Source organism: Pseudorasbora parva, chromosome 14 (assembly GCF_024679245.1).
Source record: "Pseudorasbora parva isolate DD20220531a chromosome 14, ASM2467924v1, whole genome shotgun sequence".
Lineage (NCBI taxonomy): Eukaryota > Metazoa > Chordata > Actinopteri > Cypriniformes > Gobionidae > Pseudorasbora > Pseudorasbora parva.
The window spans coordinates 21,277,538-21,298,472 of record NC_090185.1 but is presented as its reverse complement, the minus strand read 5'-3'; the positions used below and the strand labels follow the sequence as shown (position 1 = coordinate 21,298,472).

The 20,935-nt window shown below is 35.1% G+C and overlaps 2 protein-coding genes across 4 annotated transcripts in view; both read right to left on the bottom strand.

The window, feature by feature from the left end:
• Window positions 1-2,335, bottom strand: part of rabgap1l (RAB GTPase activating protein 1-like) — a 99,751-nt gene extending 97,416 nt beyond the window's left edge. Inside the window, exon 1 of the mRNA XM_067415858.1 lies at window positions 2,190-2,335. The gene's annotated coding sequence lies outside the window, so the exon portion shown is untranslated. The remainder of the gene's footprint in view (window positions 1-2,189) is intronic.
• A 942-nt stretch (window positions 2,336-3,277) lies between these two features.
• On the bottom strand, window positions 3,278-19,208 carry fam163ab (family with sequence similarity 163 member Ab). Of its 3 annotated transcripts, none has more exons than XM_067415859.1 (3): window positions 19,038-19,208; window positions 7,279-7,393; window positions 3,278-6,311 (listed from the first exon to the last, which is right to left on the bottom strand). In XM_067415859.1, the coding sequence occupies exons 2-3, from the start codon at window positions 7,369-7,371 to the stop codon at window positions 5,952-5,954; spliced, it is 453 nt and encodes a 150-aa protein (XP_067271960.1). In that variant the 5' UTR covers window positions 7,372-7,393; window positions 19,038-19,208; the 3' UTR covers window positions 3,278-5,951. The 3 variants fall into 3 exon arrangements, with proteins under 3 accessions (XP_067271960.1, XP_067271962.1, XP_067271961.1); XM_067415861.1 differs by lacking the exon at window positions 19,038-19,208 and adding an exon at window positions 7,730-7,759; XM_067415860.1 differs by lacking the exon at window positions 19,038-19,208 and adding an exon at window positions 7,475-7,717.
• Window positions 19,209-20,935: the final 1,727 nt, after the last annotated feature.

Genomic DNA, 20,935 nt, shown 5'->3' with positions numbered 1-20,935 from the left:
GATTGCCATGTTAATCTTGGACTATATTGGCCACCGTAGGAGTTAAAACTAAATTAGAATTGAGAGGAATAGAAACTATTATTCACTGGATGGTCATATACCTTTACACCGCTAGATGGGGGAAAATGCGTAACCACTCCCCTCCAGCCGTTAGTCTGCTATGAGCGAATGATGGAGACCAGGAGCGCTGAGGTTAAACCCTGCCCTCTGTTCAATATTCCATTACAGTTGGAAATACATCACGGCACTGAAGAAAACTCACTCATAACTTCCAGTTCACTGGGATCAATACATACTGATGTACTGCACATTGTCATGTCATGAACAATGATGGGTTTAAAGTGTTAATTTTTTGACAGGTTTTTTTATTTTTTTATGTCAGGCGATACAACCAAATAGTAATATACTATGAGCAGTTTTTCCCAGTATCTAAGAGAGATCTACTATAAACCGTTTTACTCTGGCACAAGCATTATCGTGTTTGTTTAGTGTTATTGTTAAAAAGATTGTTAAAAGAGCAACGTTTGCAGTTGTGCCACCCTGACATACAAAATGTTGGAAAAAAGTTCTTTTTAGAAAAAGGACTCGGGCCGAGTGGAATAACAAACTTGTAGCCAATCAGCAGGTAAGGGGCGTGTCTACTATTGATGGTGAGAAGAGCGCTCGCTCTCACTCTGTGCATGTCATTATTCAAAACACACGAGTCACACACGACGGACATTAGCTGAGAACTAGCCTAATATATGCTGCTTTTGCTCGAATATGCTCGTGTCATGTTCGCTTGTTTGTCCATTTGCGATCGTATTGTGGCTCACTTCAGCGATGATAAAGACCGGTTCATTTCCGCACCGTATGAAGCATCTAAATCTCCTCACTGTGTGCTTCAAAATGTGAAATGTCAAAATGTGTCCGACAAGTAAAATACTATAACATTACTCCTAATGTATGTTTGTTTCCTCTTTTCATGATCTATATAACCCTTATCCGGTCATAATTGTATTATGCCGTTAGTTGGACTGTCGGCTCGTGTACTATAGAGTTGTTCATGAGAACGGTTTGTGTTTTTGTGATAGAAGGTGACACTTTTTCATTGAATATTCGAACTGGATTAGTTACACAGAGATTCTGCCGTAGTCGTTGCCTGGGTTACGTATGTGTGAGGCGGAGCTATAAAAATAGGGCAGAGACTCTTTTTGGGGGTAGGAGCGTGTTTGTTTTTTATGATTTGAAATATCAACAACGGTTACCAGATATCAATTACCCCACCTTTAAATCTACTGGCATTTATAAAAATGTGTTTATATGAAAGGTTTCAAACCTAAAATGATGCCATATATTTGGATTATATTTGGATATTTTTCAGACAGTTGCACCACCTGACATTTTGGGGGTTTAAGATAACAAAACATAAAATAATATTTCTTATTTAAATGTACTAAAAATGAAGTCAAACTAAATAGGGGTTATAAATTAAAGTTATATATCTCATGAATTTATCAAATAATCTTTAAAACAAACAGTACACTTAAATATCAATGTCATGTCATTGAGCCATATAGATACACACACACCATCTACCCAATTAATGGTAACATATTTTACTCTAAACTTATATCAAAAATGCACATGCAGAATGACATATTTAAATTTGTATTAAGAAATTATGTCAGTATACAGTCCAACAAAACAAAAACAGTTTTACTCAGCTGACATATCCAGCTATTTAGGATACATAACACACAAATAAACGCGTAAAACGGTGAAAATATTATCAAGCAATCTAAACAGGGATTCAAAATAAAAGACAGGAAACGCCTTAAAACACACAAACATAAGGGTGAATAAAAAACATGTTGTACTGCTCATAATGTTATTCATGCCACACAAACACACAACAAAACGCCTCATAACAGCAGGTTGAAATCCTAAACAATTGTGTGGTGCCAATGAGAAGCAGCCTAACTAAACTGAAGCTAGTCAGTTAGCCAGCTAGCCACTGCTAAACAACAATTAGCTCATTTTTCTGTCCCTTTAACTTCAAAACATGTGCTTATGACCCTCAAAAGCTTTTAAACACAGCCACGCTCAGTATCAATTGACCCCGAAAGCGTGTGCGATGTCAACGCGGACGTTTTATGTCATTTTTTGTGTTTGTTGTGAGTTTCCTGAGAGGGTAAAAATCAACTTACTTGCTGGGAGTCTGTCAGCTGAGCGACGCGCGTGCACACGCAGAAACATCCGCAAACCTCATCAGAGCTCGCGCCGCATTCACATGGCGCAGGCGACGTCATCACCGCCGCTGGAAAGAGCCACGCCCACCGCCTCAAACGACTGCGTTAGCAGCGCCTCAGGTGACTGAGCTCCTGCTGTTGGATTACTACTAGGTTTATTTTTTTTAGTAATAATTGTGTGTGTGTGTGTGTGTGTGTGTGTGTGTGTGTGTGTGTGTGTGTGTGTGTGTGTGTGTGTGTGTGTGTGTGTGTGTGTGTGTGTGTGTGTGTGTGTGTGTGTGTGTGTGTGTGTGATAATCGTATTACATTTAATTTATACTGCTAATTCAATAAATAAAATGAATTACAAAAAATGGACAACAGAAAATAATATTAAAGGTGCACCATGTAACTTCCGTCCGCTAGACGTCACCTATTCAAAACAAAGGTGTGGTTTCGTGATGCTGAGTTTGAGTTTAGAATCTTTGGACATTTGGTCTTCATCTCACAGCTGGTGGGACAAAACCGGAATAGTTCTCAGGCAGAAATCATGTTCATGGAATGTGAATACTAACGTTACTGTAGTGTGAAGCAGAGCAAACCCGAGTGTTGAGGGAGCTGAGTAGCTGGAGTGATTGTTAATGAGATGAACAACACACTCCTCGTAAGCAGCAGGACTTTTATTATGCCACAGCCACTGTTTACGATTTTCCAGTCGTGAGTATTAGATAACGCAGATCTGTTTATCAAGATATTTCTGAGTGTGTTGAAAAATGATATGATGTTACTCTGTGCGTTCGCTCGGTGGCTGCTGTGACACTTGTTGCACACTGCAGTAAGAGTAAAAGCGTTTCTGCAAAATAAAACCAGAAACAGAGGGTAACGCAGATATGATGCAATTGACAGGCGACTCACTTACACGTCCTGGTTCATTGGTTAAAATAGCAATTTTCTCATGATTTACAAATAGTTGGAAACATTTGGGATATTGTAAGTACTCAATTGAACAAAATATATAACACTGGTATAGTGGTTATTGGATATTTTACAGGTTTTTTTTACATTGTGCACCTTAAGGCAAAATTCTAATAAATGTCAATATAACAAATTCTAATAAATAAATGATTTGCACTGCACAGAGTAATGTATTTTTTATTTATTTGCTCACTGGTTCATCTGTAAAACATTGCTTATGTTCTAAATAATCTAAAGACATTAGTTTAAAAAAAAAAAATTACCTAAACATAGAAAATCAACATTTCTAACATCATCATCACATCCAAAGCTGTCAATATTGACAGATAAAATTATGACCAAGCATCACAAACTTACATAAAAAGTGGAATAAACCCTGGGTCAATGATTGACTAAATGAAAGTTTGGTGAAATCAAGTTCACAAATAAATACACAATACATTTATATAAACAATTTTACATATTCAGCTTTTGCATGTCATAGAAAGAAAAGTGTATGATAAAATCAGTAAATTATGTCAAACATCTTGTTGTGGACTAAACAGACACTCAAAACCCTCTACAGTATGTTGTTAAATTGAACTTGCATAGAGAACCCTAAGAAAATCTGTTAGTTAAAGGTGAATTTCTGCACCTCTAGCGCCACCAAGTGGCATTGCAAATAATAATAATAATAATAATAAAAAAAAAAAAAGATTTAAACGTTGATAAAATAACGTTTTACTGTGGCATAGTAAGATGGATAGCCCTCATACATTACCCATTACAGGAAGCCCAAAATATCAACATTTCTGAAAGGCCTTAAATTAAAAGGCTCAGACAGGTGTTGAAGGCCGCTTAGAAAACTAGGAGCCCTTACCTTCCACTGCAAAACAATATTTTTGTTTGTCTTGATTTCGAGTAAAAACATTTAAACACAATTAAAAGCAGCAAAAGATGTTCTTCAGAGAATATTTGTTCTTTTTTTTCTTTTCTTTTTATTATAAACCCGACTGCAAAAAAGTTGGGACACTACAAATTGTGAATAAAAAAAGAAATGCAATAATTTCATCCAAAGATTCAGAGAATCTGGAACAATCTCTGTGCGCAAGGGTCAAGGTCGGAAAACTATACTGGATGCCTGTGATCTTCGGGCCCTCAGACGGCACTGCATCACATACAGGAATGTTACTGTAATGGAAAACACAACATGGGCTCAGGAATACTTCCAGAAAACATTGTCGGTGGACACAATCCACCGTGCCATTCGCCATTGCCGGCTAAAACTCTATAGGTCAAAAAGAAGCCATATCTAAACATGATCCAGAAGCACAGGCATTTTCTCTGGGCCAAGGCTTATTTAAAATGGACTGTGGCAAAGTGGAAAACTGTTCTGTGGTCAGACGAATCAAAATTTGAAGTTCTTTTTGGAAAACTGGAACGCCATGTCATCCGGACTAAAGAGGACAAGGACAACCCAAGTTGTTATCAGCGCTCAGTTCAGAAGCCTGCATCTCTGATGGTATGGGGTTGCATGAGTGTGTGTGGCATTAGCAGCTTACACATCTGGAAAGGCACCATCAATGCTGAAAGGTATATCTTCTATAAGTTCTAGAACAACATATGCTCCCATCCAGATGTCAGCTCTTTCAGAGAGGACCTTGCATTTTCCAACATAACAATGCCAAAACACATACTGCATCAATTACAACATCATGGCTGTGTAGAAGAAAGATCCGAAAACTGAAATGGCCAGCCTACAGTCCAGGTCTTTCACCCATAGAAAACATTTGGTGCATCATAAAGAGGAAGATGCGACAAAGAAGACCTAAGACAGTTGAGCAACTAGAAGCCTGTATTAGACAAGAATGGGACAACATTCCTATTCCTAAACTTGAGCAACTTGTCTCCTCAGTCTCCAGACGTTTGCAGACTGTTATAAAATGAAGAAAAGATGCCACACAGTGCTAAACATGGCCTTGTCCCAACTTTTTTGAGATGTGTTGATGCCATGAAATTTAAAAATCAACTTATTTTTCCCTTAAAATGATACATATTCTCAATGTAAACATTTGATATGTCATCTACGTTGTATATATTTATTCTGAATAAAATAATGAAATTTGAAACATCCACATTGCATTCTGTTTTTAATCACAATTTGTACAGTGTCCCAAATTTTTTGGAATCAGGTTTGTATTTTGATGTTTACTTTAATTTGTTAGTTATTTTATTATTTAATTCTGTTTTCATTTCTATTTATTTGAAAACAAGACAAAGTACAGATTTATAAAATATTTTTCAGTGTTAAAGGGATAGTTGACCCAAAAAAATGTATTCGATTATCATTTACATAACCAAGTTGTTCCAAACTTGTATAAATGTATTCCTTCTGTTGAACACAAAAGAAGATATTTTGAAGAATGCTGGTAACGAAACAGATCTTGTGCCCGACTGACTTGCAGAGTAGGTTTTTCCATACTATGGAAGTTAATGGGGAAAATGTTTGGCTTCAGAACCTCATACAGGTTTGGAAAAACGTGAGGTTGAGTAAATTATAGATTTTTCATTTTTAGGTGAACTTGCCCTCGTCATATAAATTCAGGAAGAACGCATTTGTATCAATTTCTATAAAACATTATATAGGATTATTGATTTCAATTTACTGCTAGATACAATATAAAAACGGAGTAGGTGCTGTCCTTCGGGCCCCATTCACTCTGTTCTGTCTGTACCGCTCAGGCCCACAGAGGAAACATTAGGGGTGATTGTGGTGGACGTCACTGATCAGACATCAGTGCTTATGGCACGTGTGTTGGAGCAGGGGTCCGGTCGGCTTCGAGAGCTCAATGAGGCGCTGTGTAATGAGGGAAGGGTGAGAGACAGGGATGGGCTGTCATAGTGGAACGGCACATAAGTGATCCGTTCGCCCCCGTTCCGCGTTTCGTCCATGGTGCGGATGTAAAATGGAGAGCTGTATGGGGAGCAGGTGGGGCAGAAGCTCTGCGGAGGCGTAGGCTCTGGTGACAGGGAGATTGGGGTCAAAGCGACCCCGTCCAGCCGGGATGGGCTGCATGCGTTGCAGGCAAACTGGGCTTGTGGGCAATCAGCATCTGGATCGGATTCATTCTTCTTACAGCAATAATACTAGAAGAAGACAGTCAATAAGAGAGTCAGGTTTACAGAAAGAAAAGAAAAAAATATATCACAATTGCTGGTTTATTATATAGAAGCACAAACTTTTCCATTCAGTGCCACCAAAACCTATATTGTATCAATTTACATTAAAATCTATAAAATCAAATCTAAAATCAAATAAAATATAAAAAAGACAATTATTTCACTGATAATTAATTATATAATTAATATAATTCATTTAAATATATCAAAACTAAAAATAATATACAATTAATTAAAATAAATCTCCACATCCTACTGTTCCACAATCGTTATTGTTATAAATAAAAATTAAATCAAGTTTATAAAGAATCTACATCATACTCTGTTGTTATTGTTATAAATAAAAACTAATAAATTATAAATAAGAAAAAAATAATTAAATCTATCAATCTATCAAAATAAAATAAAAACCCAACTATTCAGTGTTTTTAAAAAATAAAACAAATGCATTATTACAATTCATTTAAAATTAATTTAAATCTGCCAAAACTAATTTTTTAAATGAAAATATACAATTTAATTAAATGTAAAAATCAGCATTTTACCATTGCACTAATGTTATCATATAAATATAAAATCATTAAAATCTATCAAAGCAAAACAAAAATACAAAATGAAATAATTCTGCATCCTACTGTTTCACTATAGTTACAATAATAACGTTTAAAAATAAAATTAATAAATTAATTAACAAAATTCACTCAAATCTACCAAAAAACAACTAAACAAAATGCAATCCATCAAAACATACATAAAAATGTACATAAAATGTAATGTAATTAAAAGTAAATAAGATTATTTTCAGTGATAATAAAGAGCAGTCTATTCATCACATCTTTAAGGTCTAAGACATGCATAGAAGATATATAATTTCATTATTAACTGTATATATTGCCTTATGCGTTGAAAGCACAGGTAGGTATCACGCACTCACCTGAAGGCGACAGTAACACAGCACGACAATGATACACAAGAGTATCACCGTTGCGAGAATTCCTCCGGTTATAACCACAGTTCCAGCTGTCATCCGACCGGATCTCCATTAAACTCTAGATGCAATCAGACACAGAGTGAATTTCAGGCCAACTGTACAAGCAAACAGGCCAGATGACCACTTTGAGGGATATTACTTTGTGTGCAATGTCAGATTGTCCGCAAGATGGCGCTGCAAAACAAAACTTTCCATAGAGCCAACATAGTGTATGAAGTGCCATGTTCAGTGTTCAGTCAGTAAGAGACTGTCAGTTTCATTAAGCACATGCTGACAGAGGAAGTGTTGGGTCAAGCAGGATTGAGTTTGACCAGCACTGCAGATTTAATTAAGGATCTGGACTGATGAAAGGCAATCATGCAGTCGGGACTGAGAAGAGAACCACCAGACACACCTGCTCCTCTCTCGTGGTTAGAGAGCGCGAGAGCCACACCCATCGCGTACATGCCCAGACACATCCGCTCGTGCCAGCGTGGGAAATTACCATAGACAGTAAAAGAAAGCAAATTACATCTCGACCGATCTTAACTAGCCTTTCCATACAAGGTCACATAATGATAATATATCCAAATGTATTAAATAAAATAGGCGAAAACAAAATATAAAGGCATTTTTTATATATTTAAAATATAATTTACAATTTTCGCTGCTGTTATAAAAAAATCTATGCATCAAGAACCAATTTAAAATAAAAAAATTAAATTTAAAGCCTATTCCTCAATCTAACGTTTTACTATATTGATATAAATCAAATCAAATATAAAGTATAATAGGCTATAAAAGACTTTTATGGAAATATAAAAAATGTAAAATAAAGTTTCGCTGTTTCACTGCTGTCAAACCGCCAACATAAAAGTTTGTGTGTGTGTGTGTGTGTGTGTATTTGCATATAATTGTATATTTATATAATTTATATTGTATATCAATACAAATATTATATATATATATATATATATATATATATATATATATATATATATATATATATATATATATATATATACTTGCAAAATAGCAGGGTGTTCAAATACTTATCTTCCTCATATATATATATATATATATATATATATATATATATATATATATATATATATATATATATATATATATTTGTATTGATATACAATATAAATTATATAAATATACAATTATATATATATTATATATATATATATATATACACACACACACACAGGTCCTTCTCAAAAAAATTTGCATATTGTGATAAAGTTCATTATTTTCCATAATGTAATGATAAAAATAAAAATTTCATATATTTTAGATTCATTGCACACCAACTAAAATATTTCAGGTCTTTTATTGTTTTAATACTGATGATTTTGGCATACAGCTCATGAAAACCCAAAAATCCTATCTCAAAAAATTAGCATATCATGAAAAGGGTTTCTAAACGAGCTATTAACCTAATCATCTGAATCAACTAATTAACTCTAAACACCTGCAAAAGATTCCTGAGGCTTTTAAAAACTCCCAGCCTGGTTCATTACTCAAGACCGCAATCATGGGTAAGACTGCCGACCTGACTGCTGTCCAGAAGGCCATCATTGACACCCTCAAGCGAGAGGGTAAGACACAGAAAGAAATTTCTGAACGAATAGGCTGTTCCCAGAGTGCTGTATCAAGGCACCTCAGTGGGAAGGAAAAAGTGTGGCAAAAAACGCTGCACAACGAGAAGAGGTGACCGGACCCTGAGGAAGATTGTGGAGAAGGACCGATTCCAGACCTTGGGGGACTCACGGAAGCAGTGGACTGAGTCTGGAGTAGAAACATCCAGAGCCATCGTGCACAGGCGTGTGCAGGAAATGGGCTACAGGTGCCGCATTCCCCAGGTCAAGACACTTTTGGTCTACAGAGAAGCAGCACTGGACTGTTGCTCAGTGGTCCAAAGTACTTTTTTCGGATGAAAGCAAATTTTGCATGTCATTCGGAAATCAAGGTGCCAGAGTCTGGAGGAAGACTGGGGAGAAGGAAATCCCAAAAGTCCAGTGTCAAGAATCCACAGTCAGTGATGGTCTGGGGTGCCATGTCAGCTGCTGGTGTTGGTCCACTGTGTTTTATCAAGGGCAGGGTCAATGCAGCTAGCTATCAGGAGATTTTTGAGCACTTCATGCTTCCATCTGCTGAAAAGCTTTATGGAGATGAAGATTTGGTTTTTCAGCACGACCTGGCACCTGCTCACAGTGCCAAAACCACTGGTAAATGGTTTACTGACCATGGTATTACTGTGCTCAATTGGCCTGCCAATACTCCTGACCTGAACCCCATAGAGAACCTGTGGGATATTGTGAAGAGAAAGTTGAGAGATGCAAGACCCAACACTCTGGATGAGCTAAAGGCCGCTATCGAAGCATCCTGGGCCTCCATAAACACCTCAGCAGTGCCACAGGCTGATCGCCTCAATGCCACGCCACATTGAAGCAGTCATTTCTGCAAAAGGATTCCCGACCAAGTATTGAGTGCATAACTGAACATAATTATTTGAAGGTTGAATTTTTTTTTATTAAAAACACTTTTCTTTTATTGGTCGGATGAAATATGCTAGCTTTTTTAGATAGGAATTTGGGGTTTTCATGAGCTGTATGCCAAAATCATCAGTATTAAAACAATAAAAGACCTGAAATATTTCAGTTGGTGTCAATGAATAAATGAAAGTTAAATTTTTATCATTATATTATGGAAAATAATGAACTTTATCACAATATGCTATTTCTTTTAGAAGGACCTGTATATATATATATATATATATATATATATATATATATATATATATATATATATATATATATATATATATGTATAATTATACACCATACACACATATATTATGTAAAGACAAACTTTTATTTCCGATGCAATTAATCGCGATTAATCGATTTGACAGCACTACATTAATATAAATAAATGTATATATTATAAAATATACATATATAAACCAATGATTTTTTTAAAACAAAAAACATATCCGAAATCTTACAAAAAATTATTTTCTTAAATTGATAAATCACTCATTGATAAAGCAAAATATTATGCTCAAAATAAATACAAATTCTCAAAACTGCTTTCTTGTTGTGTAGTTCTCTTCGCAATTTTCAATAAATTGCATGTGGATAAAAGCATCTGCTAAAAGAATGTGTAAAAGTAGCTTTTTCAGTAATATATAGTATTTCATTAGCCTGATGCAAAAAGCACAAGCTATAAAAAATAACTTGGTGATGAAAATAAATTGTGAGCAACTCTTGACCTCCAGCCCATAAATCCAGCTCCAATAAAAGACAAACGTGGTGCATCTTTTAGCAATTCCACTCACACCGCGTGAACGAACAGCAGTCGGGATACGGGCCGCTTCGGGTCAGATTATACAGCAACAAGAACACTGAAGGGATTAGACATGCAAAACGCATGCATCAGTATTCGGACCCACCTACGAAGATGCTAAACTATTAATGAGCACTTTATGAATCATTATACACTGCTGCACTTCTGTGCATACAATAACCCATAAAGTTTGACAGTTTAGTAGTGCAATTAATCTGGAGAAGTCAAGGATGAATCTAGAAACTCTATAAGAAGGCAGCAGTTTGTGTCATTATTCAAAATAATAATATGAAATATGTATTATAATAATATTATACTTGTTAATATGGATAATTAGACATTTTTAAAAGTTCCTGAATATGAATTCTCTCCAGCATTAAGCTTAGAGATACACTGTGGTAATGTGTCCCAGAATGTAATGTCCTCCTATTGACCTGAAATAGTAACCTGAAAAAAAAACACATTAGGCTATTTAAAATGACCCATTATGCTTTTTTTAAATATTACCCTTCATGTAGAGTATAATATAGCTGTTTGTGATTTTAAAAGTGTCCAATTTGCAAAGTTTAAACGATCAAAGTATATGATAAATAGAGTTATTGTCTCCTAACCCCTTTTTTATAATGCCAGTCTATCTGCAAACATCGACTTTGACCTGCCTTCAAACTGGAAGTGGGTCAAAATGTCAACATGTCGAGAAGATGCTGTTTTCAGCTCTCCAAATTCACTTTACATGCTGCGATGAGGACTAACGCTGGAACTGATATGAAGACCAGAGTAGACCAATCGCAACAGACTGGGCCTTCTGACCAATCAGAGCAGAGTAGACCTATCACAACAGACTGGGCCTTCTGACCAATCAGAGCAGAGTATGCTTGTGGAAATGAGGGGTTTCTATCAAGGCCTTTTGATTTAATATGCCGCCTTTCTGTGCAAAAGCTGGTGTAAGCATGGCATGAGAGAATCGTGCCACCGCCCAGCTGCCCGGTCTTCCACAAAGTGATGCCATTGGTCAGGCCGGGTTGATGTTAAAGACATTCGTGAATAACATATTTAGTGATATAGAATGGGAAGAGTTTGGGCTTCTTCAACAAAAATTCTTTTTATCTAATAAAGTTGTTGAAGTTTCTATTTAAAGTATCCATAATTGTTATCAGATAAATTATAAACTTGCTAAATTTAACAATAGTATTTCACGCAATTGCTCTTTTTGCCTTCAGTATGAAGAGACGATTCCTCATGTTCACTTCCTGTCTATATCTCATTCAATGCTGTCTTTCCACAATCCTTCTCCTTTCTTGTCCACTATCACTAACCCGTTTTCCTGTCGGTTGTTTTGTAAGATGACATTTACCGTCATAGTGTGATCACATCCCAGCATATTCAATAGAAACAGGGAATTTATTTTATGATCTGTATATTTTGGATATGTCTTGTTGAGAGTGATAACGGTTAGTTCAGTTGACAGCAAGAGTTGTTTTTTCTTGCTACCAATGAACTGTCTCATGAAAGAAAGTCCATTGTTCTTCAAAATGTGTTTATTCACTCATAAATTCAATTCTGTCATCATTTATTCACATTTATGTTCAAAACCTATATGACTTTTTCTTCTGTGGAGTAGAAAAAGAGATATTTTGGAGAATGTTAACTCTGCTGTTTTCCATATACAGTGACCACAGGCAGTCAAGCTTCAGAATAATAATAATTACATAACTACATGCTAGTAATCGTAGTAGTAATACCAGTTGTATAGATTAATTTAATGATTATGATTATTTTAAAAGTATTTTTTATCAGATGTTGTGAACTGCATCTCATTGAGGAGGACATACTATGCTGAAACTACTTTCCAAACTAAAAAAAAAAAATATTCACCATCCATACTGTCTGTCCTCTCAGACCTTCATATGTTGTGTCTCAAGAGGGCTTGTCAAAGGCTTGGGCTGCTTCCCTTTTCAAGAAACTGTCCAATCTCATATTTTTCGTCTGGTGTTTTTTTATGGCATTTACCTTATTTGGCTTCCTGTAATAGATTTTTTGGAAAGCATTCATGGCTTTAAAAGATTAAAGAGCAAAGCAAATATCAAATAAATCTAATATACTGTTACTTCACAAACCTGTGGTGTGGATGGGTATTTCTTGTCATTGATTTTCATGGACATTTTTCATATAATCAACTGCTGCTCCTTCTTAAAGGAACAGTTCACCTAAAATGAAAATGATCCCATGATTTATTCACCCCCAAGCCATCCTAGGAATATATGACATTCTTCTCTCAGCCGAACACAGTCAGTTATATTACATAACATTTGAACTCTTCCCAGCTTTGTAATGGAATTGAATAGTGCCCGAGTTTTGAAGCTTGAAAAAGCACATCCATCCATCCATCCATCCATCCATCCATCCATCCATCCATCCATCCATCCATCCATCCATCCATCCTAAAAGTAAATCCAGACAACAATGAGTTAATAAATGCCCTGTGAAGCAAAGTGAAGGGTTTTTGTAAGAAAAATATCCTTATTTAAAACATTCTAAATTATAATTTCTGGCTTTCGACAATGGTCATGGGTACACGAGGGTCGAGTTCTTGTATATGAATACATGACTTTCATGACGGACGGATGTGCTTTTTTGGACTTACCATTCACTGTCATTAAAAAGTTTGAAAACGCCAGGACATTTAGGATGGCTTAAGGGTGAGTAAATTATGGGAGAATTTTTTGAATTACTAGAATTACTATTCCTTCAAGGTGCAAAAGGGGAAACATTTTCTATGCCGATTTCGCATTGGGTTCAGATTTGCATGTTTTTCATGCACATTTGCCAGTTTTACCAACAGAAAACTGCTTGGTTTGAAAGTGACTTCTGTGTGGTGCTTCATTCATCACTACACTATTTACAATGACCAGGGGTTTCCAAACTCGGTCCTGGAAGGCCATTGTCCTGCAGAGTTTAGATCCAACCCCAAATAAACACACCTAACCCTTCTAATCAGTGGTTGAATCCGAAAGTGCCCCCTAAACCCTTTATTCACTATTCCCTTTACTCCACTAATACAGTTCACTTGAAGGAGTGAATGAAAACAAGTGAGTGAATTGGGACAGGTGATGTGTGTACACTCGTTACTGTGGTGCAATGTGGGATTGAATGAGTGCACTCAATAACAATCCACTACAAAGGGCTGTCTCCTCAAATAGTGCCCTATTTAAAGTCCTCGTGAAATAAAAAATGTATCCTATTTACTTTGTTAGCACATATTACAGGTTGAACATTGTGATTGAACATTGAAGTTAATTCAAAGAAAAAAATGTTTTGCCGTGGTAATCTTTAATAAAAATCTGAAAAGTTACTTCTGGTTACAGTGTTCCTTTTCAGATGAGGTCAGTTTGATGGCTTGGGTTTTAAAATGTGTAACCACACCCCTCCATCCGTTCATCTGCTATGAGCGATCGATGGAGAGGAGGAGTGCTGAGGTTAAACCCTGCCCTCTATTCAAAACTCTGTTTTACTTTGAAATACGTCACAGCACTGAAGAAAACTCACTTGCTACTTCTAGTTCACTGGGACTTTATTGGTATAGAGGGTGATTTTGGATAATAATGGACCAAAATTAAAGAGTAAGCAAATACTATACATTGTATCTGCAATTTTATATAGAATCAGTATAGAAACAAGATATGTAAAGTGGTGAAATGAGATATTAGTAACACTTCCACAGATATTCCGTATCATAAGCAAAACTGGGGGAAAAACAAGCTCCTACCGTGTTTTGGCTGCCCTGCCAAAATGCTCACAGAGAGGCATATTCAGCTGAATAAAAACAATTTGGTGGACAAGCGGCCTTAGAGGTAAAAAGAAGTTTGAAATACTGTTAGCAGCATCCTGATGCCGCTCACGTTGCTGAGAGCAGGGTTTAGATGGATGTATTAATATGTGCTGCATGCTTACAAAATACATTTTCACTCATGGAAGTCTGACCATGACGGACTGACCAGAAGAAATACACCGGAGAAGATTTTCACGTCAAAGGAGGCGCAGCCTCAGAGCCACACCTACCAATTACATCATCACCCTGGACCAATGGGAGTTCGAAAGTCTTTACCAGCTAGAGCTTTGGTGTTTCTCAAACAGCAGACAAACTTCCTTTTGGTTTTTTTGGCACCAGTTCGTTCTTCGATTTTGCTTAAAGTATATCGGAGCCTTTAAAATGTAAAATTCTATGCAATTCTATGATTTTACTAATTTGATTAATGATTTTTTCTAAGCGGAAATGTTGTTGCAAACCAAAAATTCTCAAAACAATTAATAATGCAAGTATAGCAGGTGTACGTTTAACTCTTGGCATTGTCGAAAGGGGAATTAAACAATTTAAAAAGCACATAAAATAACAGAAAAATTAACTAAAATGAAAACTGAAAAATAAAATAGAAACCTATTCAATATATATAAATATATATAAAATTATTATAGTATTAAAATTACACTGGTTTCAAGGCATAGATAAGCGAAATCCACTGAATCAATGTTTTTTTTTTCTTAAAAACCCTTTAGTTTTTTGCTATGCATCTGTTGGTTCACTATACGCTGAAGAAACTAAATGTGATTCACAGACTAAGAAGTAATGTAATATAAGTATGTAATTCTGTTATCGTTATTTCCAGCTGGCTATGCACCTCTGCAAACGTACGTGTTTATGTGAAACATTATAGTGTGTGTACATAACTAAAACTCAATGGTCTTTGATAAAGACACCTGGATGATCTTGAGCATGCATCATACATCTGCCCGGTTCTGCATGTTGTGGCACGTTTGATTGCAGTTAGAGAATAAGCATGCTGTTTAAATTCAACAGTGACCTATAATGTAACAATCCGTATTCTGTTCTTCCTCTCAGAGGCGTGCTCAACAGTCAGAACACATACTGTACAAGTCTATACGTCCTCTACAATCCCATCATATCCCTCTGCTTGTAGCCTGGGGGTCCACATGCCTGTAACTCCAGGATTTATAGAGGTTTCATATGAGAGTCCCATTCCAAGGTCAGTCCCAACTGTATTAGAGAGCAGCTCCAATTTCAGACAGGTTCAAACTACTGACCTCTTATTCAGCATTTAATAAGGGACAGTGCCATTCAGAAGTGTATTTCATTTCACACGGTGTAGGCTGCTATTAGTGATGTACATGATAATATGGGTGTAGGTTTGAAAAATCATGAAAAAGAGCAAAAGGGTGAAATCATTATTTAAAAAAAAAATCAGATAGTGAAAATAAATGAAGAATTTATTGCATCAAAAATAAAATTAAAATTGTGTTGCATCATCCTAATACATGCCCTGTAGGAGAAAAACTATACTCTGTAAAGAAATGTATTATTTAAATTATTCATATGTATTAATATAATTCAATAATATTTATTAATTATTAATAAAAATATGAATAACTAAAAAAATTAATAAATAACAAAACAAAAAAACTAAACCGATCTATAATTTTTTTTTTTAAATTTTGATCTATTATTTTATACATATTTATATATTCATATATTAATATTAAATGCTTTAATGTATCATTTTTCTTCCGAATTATTCATATTTATATGTCAATATTGAATTTATTTTAATAATAATTTACATTGGGAATGCATACAATATGCAATATGCATACTGAATGCAAATGGGAATAATACAACTAAACCACTTAGGAATTCAATTTTGATCTATTTTATAAATATTATTTAACTAGTACATATTTATTTATTTTAAAATAATAATATTAAATGCTTTAATGTATCATTTAATTAATAACCATCAAAATTATTCACATCAATGTGTATAATAAATTAAGCATGTATTATTGATCATATTACATATTTGTATATTATGAATATTAAATACTTTCATTAATATTCATAATTATTTACATTTATTTCTCAGTCATTAATAATATTAAATTATTAATTTAATAAATAAATAAATAATAATAATAGGAAGAAATGCAACTAATCCAATTACTCCATAATTTAACTTTGACCTATTTTATAAATATGATTTAATACATAGGTATATTAATGTTAATGTTTAATTTTAATAATATTAATACAATATTCAGAATAATAATTAATTTCAGAATTTTTTTATTTAATGTTGATCTATTGCATACATTTTATTTAATACTTATTTTATATTATATAAATATTAAATACTTTATTTTTAATCTAAAAGAAAATACATTTAAAACGCCACATTTTACAGGCAAGACTGTCTCAAAATAGTATAGTTATCTGGTGGTTTGTATAATATCTGGCTCTCAATATATGTTGTTGTCTCCATTATGAACTGACTTTAATTCCTTTTCACTGCACTGTCTACAGAGAGCTGGGTAGCAGATCACCGCATTAACCAATTTCCAACCTCTAGAGTCCATAAACCAACTCAGTGTGTTTGTATGCCAGCACAATGACCTTTGTGAGACTGATATCTTGCTACAACACATGTAACTCGTGAATGAAATATGAACTCCTCATAACATGTACACAATCAGTGTGCAGTCTGAATTAGTCTGGAACTAAAGAATGATTCATTATCCATTTTATAAATAATTTGAAAGGAGTCAGGTTATCTTGTAAAGCAATCAACTTAGATTACAAGTTATTATGCATCATTGTAATCAGCTACAGCTTTTTCAAATGAGACAGTCACTGTTTTTGCAGAATCACAACTGCTCAATAATTCAAAATAGCACTCCATCACCGGGCCGTTTTGGACATGTATATATGAGCTCACACGACCCGGTGGAAAAGCTCTTATTCCCGTGGGTTATCTTATCTGACAGAATGCATTTGTGTTTTGGTTGGTCAAAGCCGAGATGCAATCAGTAGACTCCTTTGAGATTAGAGCAAAGAGGGATGTTCAGCCAAATTATGCGACATGTAATTATAAAAAAATATAATATAGGGATCTAAATAGGGATTAAACCCTACGGTTCAGACATGTAGGACATGATGAACCTTGAAATAACATCAGATTTAGGATTAAGTTTAGGTTTAAGGTCTGAGTTATAGGGATAGAAAAGCAATAAGATGCAAGAAGCCATGGTTTAAGGCCTGTTCACACCAAGAACTTTAAATATAAAAATAACTATAAATATGAGCATATTAGCGTCCACACCAGCAGACAATATCGTTATGTTTATTCTGAGTGCTCCCTTGTCTGTCACTTTAAATGCTCAAGGTCTTTAGTGCAGGATGGATTCTGATTGGCTGTCAATGTTTTTGTCGTTCATCAGCTGGATAAAATCGTTCTGAAAGTGATTCCAACGAACGATATTTCTCTGTGCCGTTATAGTTATAGCAGTGGTGTGAACCCTGCTATTCTTATGAGAAGAACAATTTTTAGAACTATATTTATTGTTATCTTTATAGTTATTATCCTTGGTGTGGGCCTTTACAATGCAATTAGAACACCTAAGGGCATTATTAGGCATGAGGTGGAGCAAAAAGTGTCAAACACCATGTTGACCAGGCTTATATAAAAGGATTATTCCACATATCTGTCAAATTCAATGTTTCATAAAATAAACACAGACCTGTAATAAAACAGACACAGATCAATTTACTTCTGTTTGCAATGGGAGAGTCATGCTAATGAGAAAAAAAATATGAATCTATTAATCAAGTAGCTTAATGTGTTCTTCAGAAGCGGAATGGTTGCCAATGTCAGAAGAATGTTTGTAGCGTAGGCTAATTTACAACAATTTCGTACGCTACTCAAGCTCAACCAATCAGAATCAAGGACCGGAACTATCCGTTGTATAAAATTATTTTCCCTCTAACGTTCAAAAAAAAGAAAGGAAAAAAAAGATGCTGTTCTTCCAGGATAATGTCATACTAACTATAAAACCACTATCACCATCACTATAAACACGAGAAAAAAAAATTGGCCCAGAATACTTACCATCATGTGTACGCGACTTTTTGCGAGCGAATATTTAGTAAAATATCAACTTGTAATGTAACTTTAACTGTTACACGTTACAACCTGCTCCGTGACGACATGAAACAATTGTTTTTTTCCTTAATGCTTCCTTATTCATGTGTAAATATGTCGCTGTTTTGTGTTCTGTCTAGCAATATCCAACTGAGCAGTGGCAAGACCATAGAAAACACACATTTGTGTAATTTGCTATTTTTACCTAAATAAAGTAGCCTAATAATAAATTAATACAAACTTCACACAATTATTCCATCAAATTAACTAGGAAGAACTGTTTTTATCGAGTATTCTAAGATATTTAAAAAATAAATAAATAAGAATAAAACACAAACGAACAGGAACCAGGACCTGAAAAGACAAACCCAATCCTACCTTCACTGAATATCTTTATGTTTGGAGAGAGGTCTGGATACGAACGCTCGATCACACCATCTCTCATCCGATTATTTCCACAACAAAAGGGCTTAAAACCTGTTCTCCAGACCTTAAATCTGTCGGGCTACATGTTTAGATTTCGGAAGCTTGTGGTAATGCCCATGCCAGTACAACAGAAACAGCGAAAGGAGGAGTTACATCCTTCGCGTGGAGAGAGAGACCGGAGGAGACGCGCGCGCACTGAGATGAAGCAGATGATGGATAGCCTACTCTATAAAGGTCAGAAGCGATCGTATGTCAGGCAGAGAAGATCTACTAAAATGTTATTGGAAAGTCTCAAATGCATCATAAAACCTAGATTATGTTTTCAATTACATTGTAGAATTTATTTAAGCAATATTACAGCAAATACAAGTGTTGTTGCTTCGAGGCTGTGGTGCCAATAGTCATTATCGACTGTATACTGCTTTTTATATAATAATTTAATAAACAAGTCATTACAGTTGAGTAATTTACGTTTCAGAAAAATGTTCATTAATCTAAATATTTCTTCTCTGACAATTTCTTAACGCCAAAACGTCAAGTTTTGCGCGCTCCCAAGCAATGCACACATTGAAAGGCTGAATGGATTACGTAGCCTAAGTAGAAAAGACTTAAAGTGTTCCTAAACCGCAGGCTAACCATTTTTCTCCCTTTTATTGTACATAAAAAGACAGAAAATAACCAACAATGACACTTCCATTGGGACAAACACAGTTTGAATTTGGGAAGGGATAAACAAAAACAAGGGAAAGAAAACCATTGTTTTTATTTAAATGTAAGAAACTAACCCCTGTCATCCGCTTCCGGTTATTGTAGATGTACAAAAAGGGCTTGATGTTGCAAAGTCGTACTTTTTATTTTATTTTTATTTATTTACCATAAACATACTGGATTGTAGGGAAACTAGCCTAGTTGTACAGTTTGAATTAACATTTCACACGCACAGGAAATAGCTTTATGTTATGTGGACTTTTGACGGAAATTTGTTTTGTGTTTGTTTTTGTTATTTTTGATATTTTGTTTTGGAAGTCAATATACAAAATTGCGTAACTGAAGTGTAACCTTATAGTTACTGAGGTATACCTTGTTATAACTAGTCTTCTTTAGTTAGTATACCCACATATCAACTCTTTTCCAGAGTACCACAGAAAAACCAGGGGGTAACATCATCTCTATGGTAACCAGCGGCATCTTGGCAGGGAAAAGGTCTATGAGAGTCAGTTAAGCAGGCTAATATGATTTGCCATGCAGCAGTGTGCTTTAATTCGATCCCTATCAGAGCACCCTTCCCTCTTGCATTCATACAAAGACCCCGCTAATGGCATAAATTACTGCGTCATCTGGCTCATGAGAAATGTATCTCCAAATGCCCTTAAAGTACATCAGTAAATGGCTTTGAAGTTTCAGGACACAAAAGCCACCATAAAACAAACCGTTCAGTCGTGCTAATGGCACAGACATTTTTGTTTTGATGCTCCGTAGTGGCAGAATACCGAGATATGATGTGAAATGAAAAGTCCTTATGTAATTTTTATGGTTTGTCACATGGATATGAGCATACTAACAATGCTCAAACAAATAAAAGTGTCACCACCAAAAGTGACTCACTGCCTTGTTTTGCTTATCAGGTTCATCTTCCATTATTGGAGCTGACAGAGGTAAGCAAAAGATATTAGAATTCATCAGCTGTGGCAAAGCGTATTATAAGCTTGAAGGAACAGGCAGCAGAAAGGCCTAGACTGCTTTTTGACTGCGTGTGATTTGATTTTATGCTCAGTATTCAGTAAAATAGTGAAAAAATGCTGACATGTATTTCATTTCATAATACTAACCAGTTGCAAATGCAATAAGAC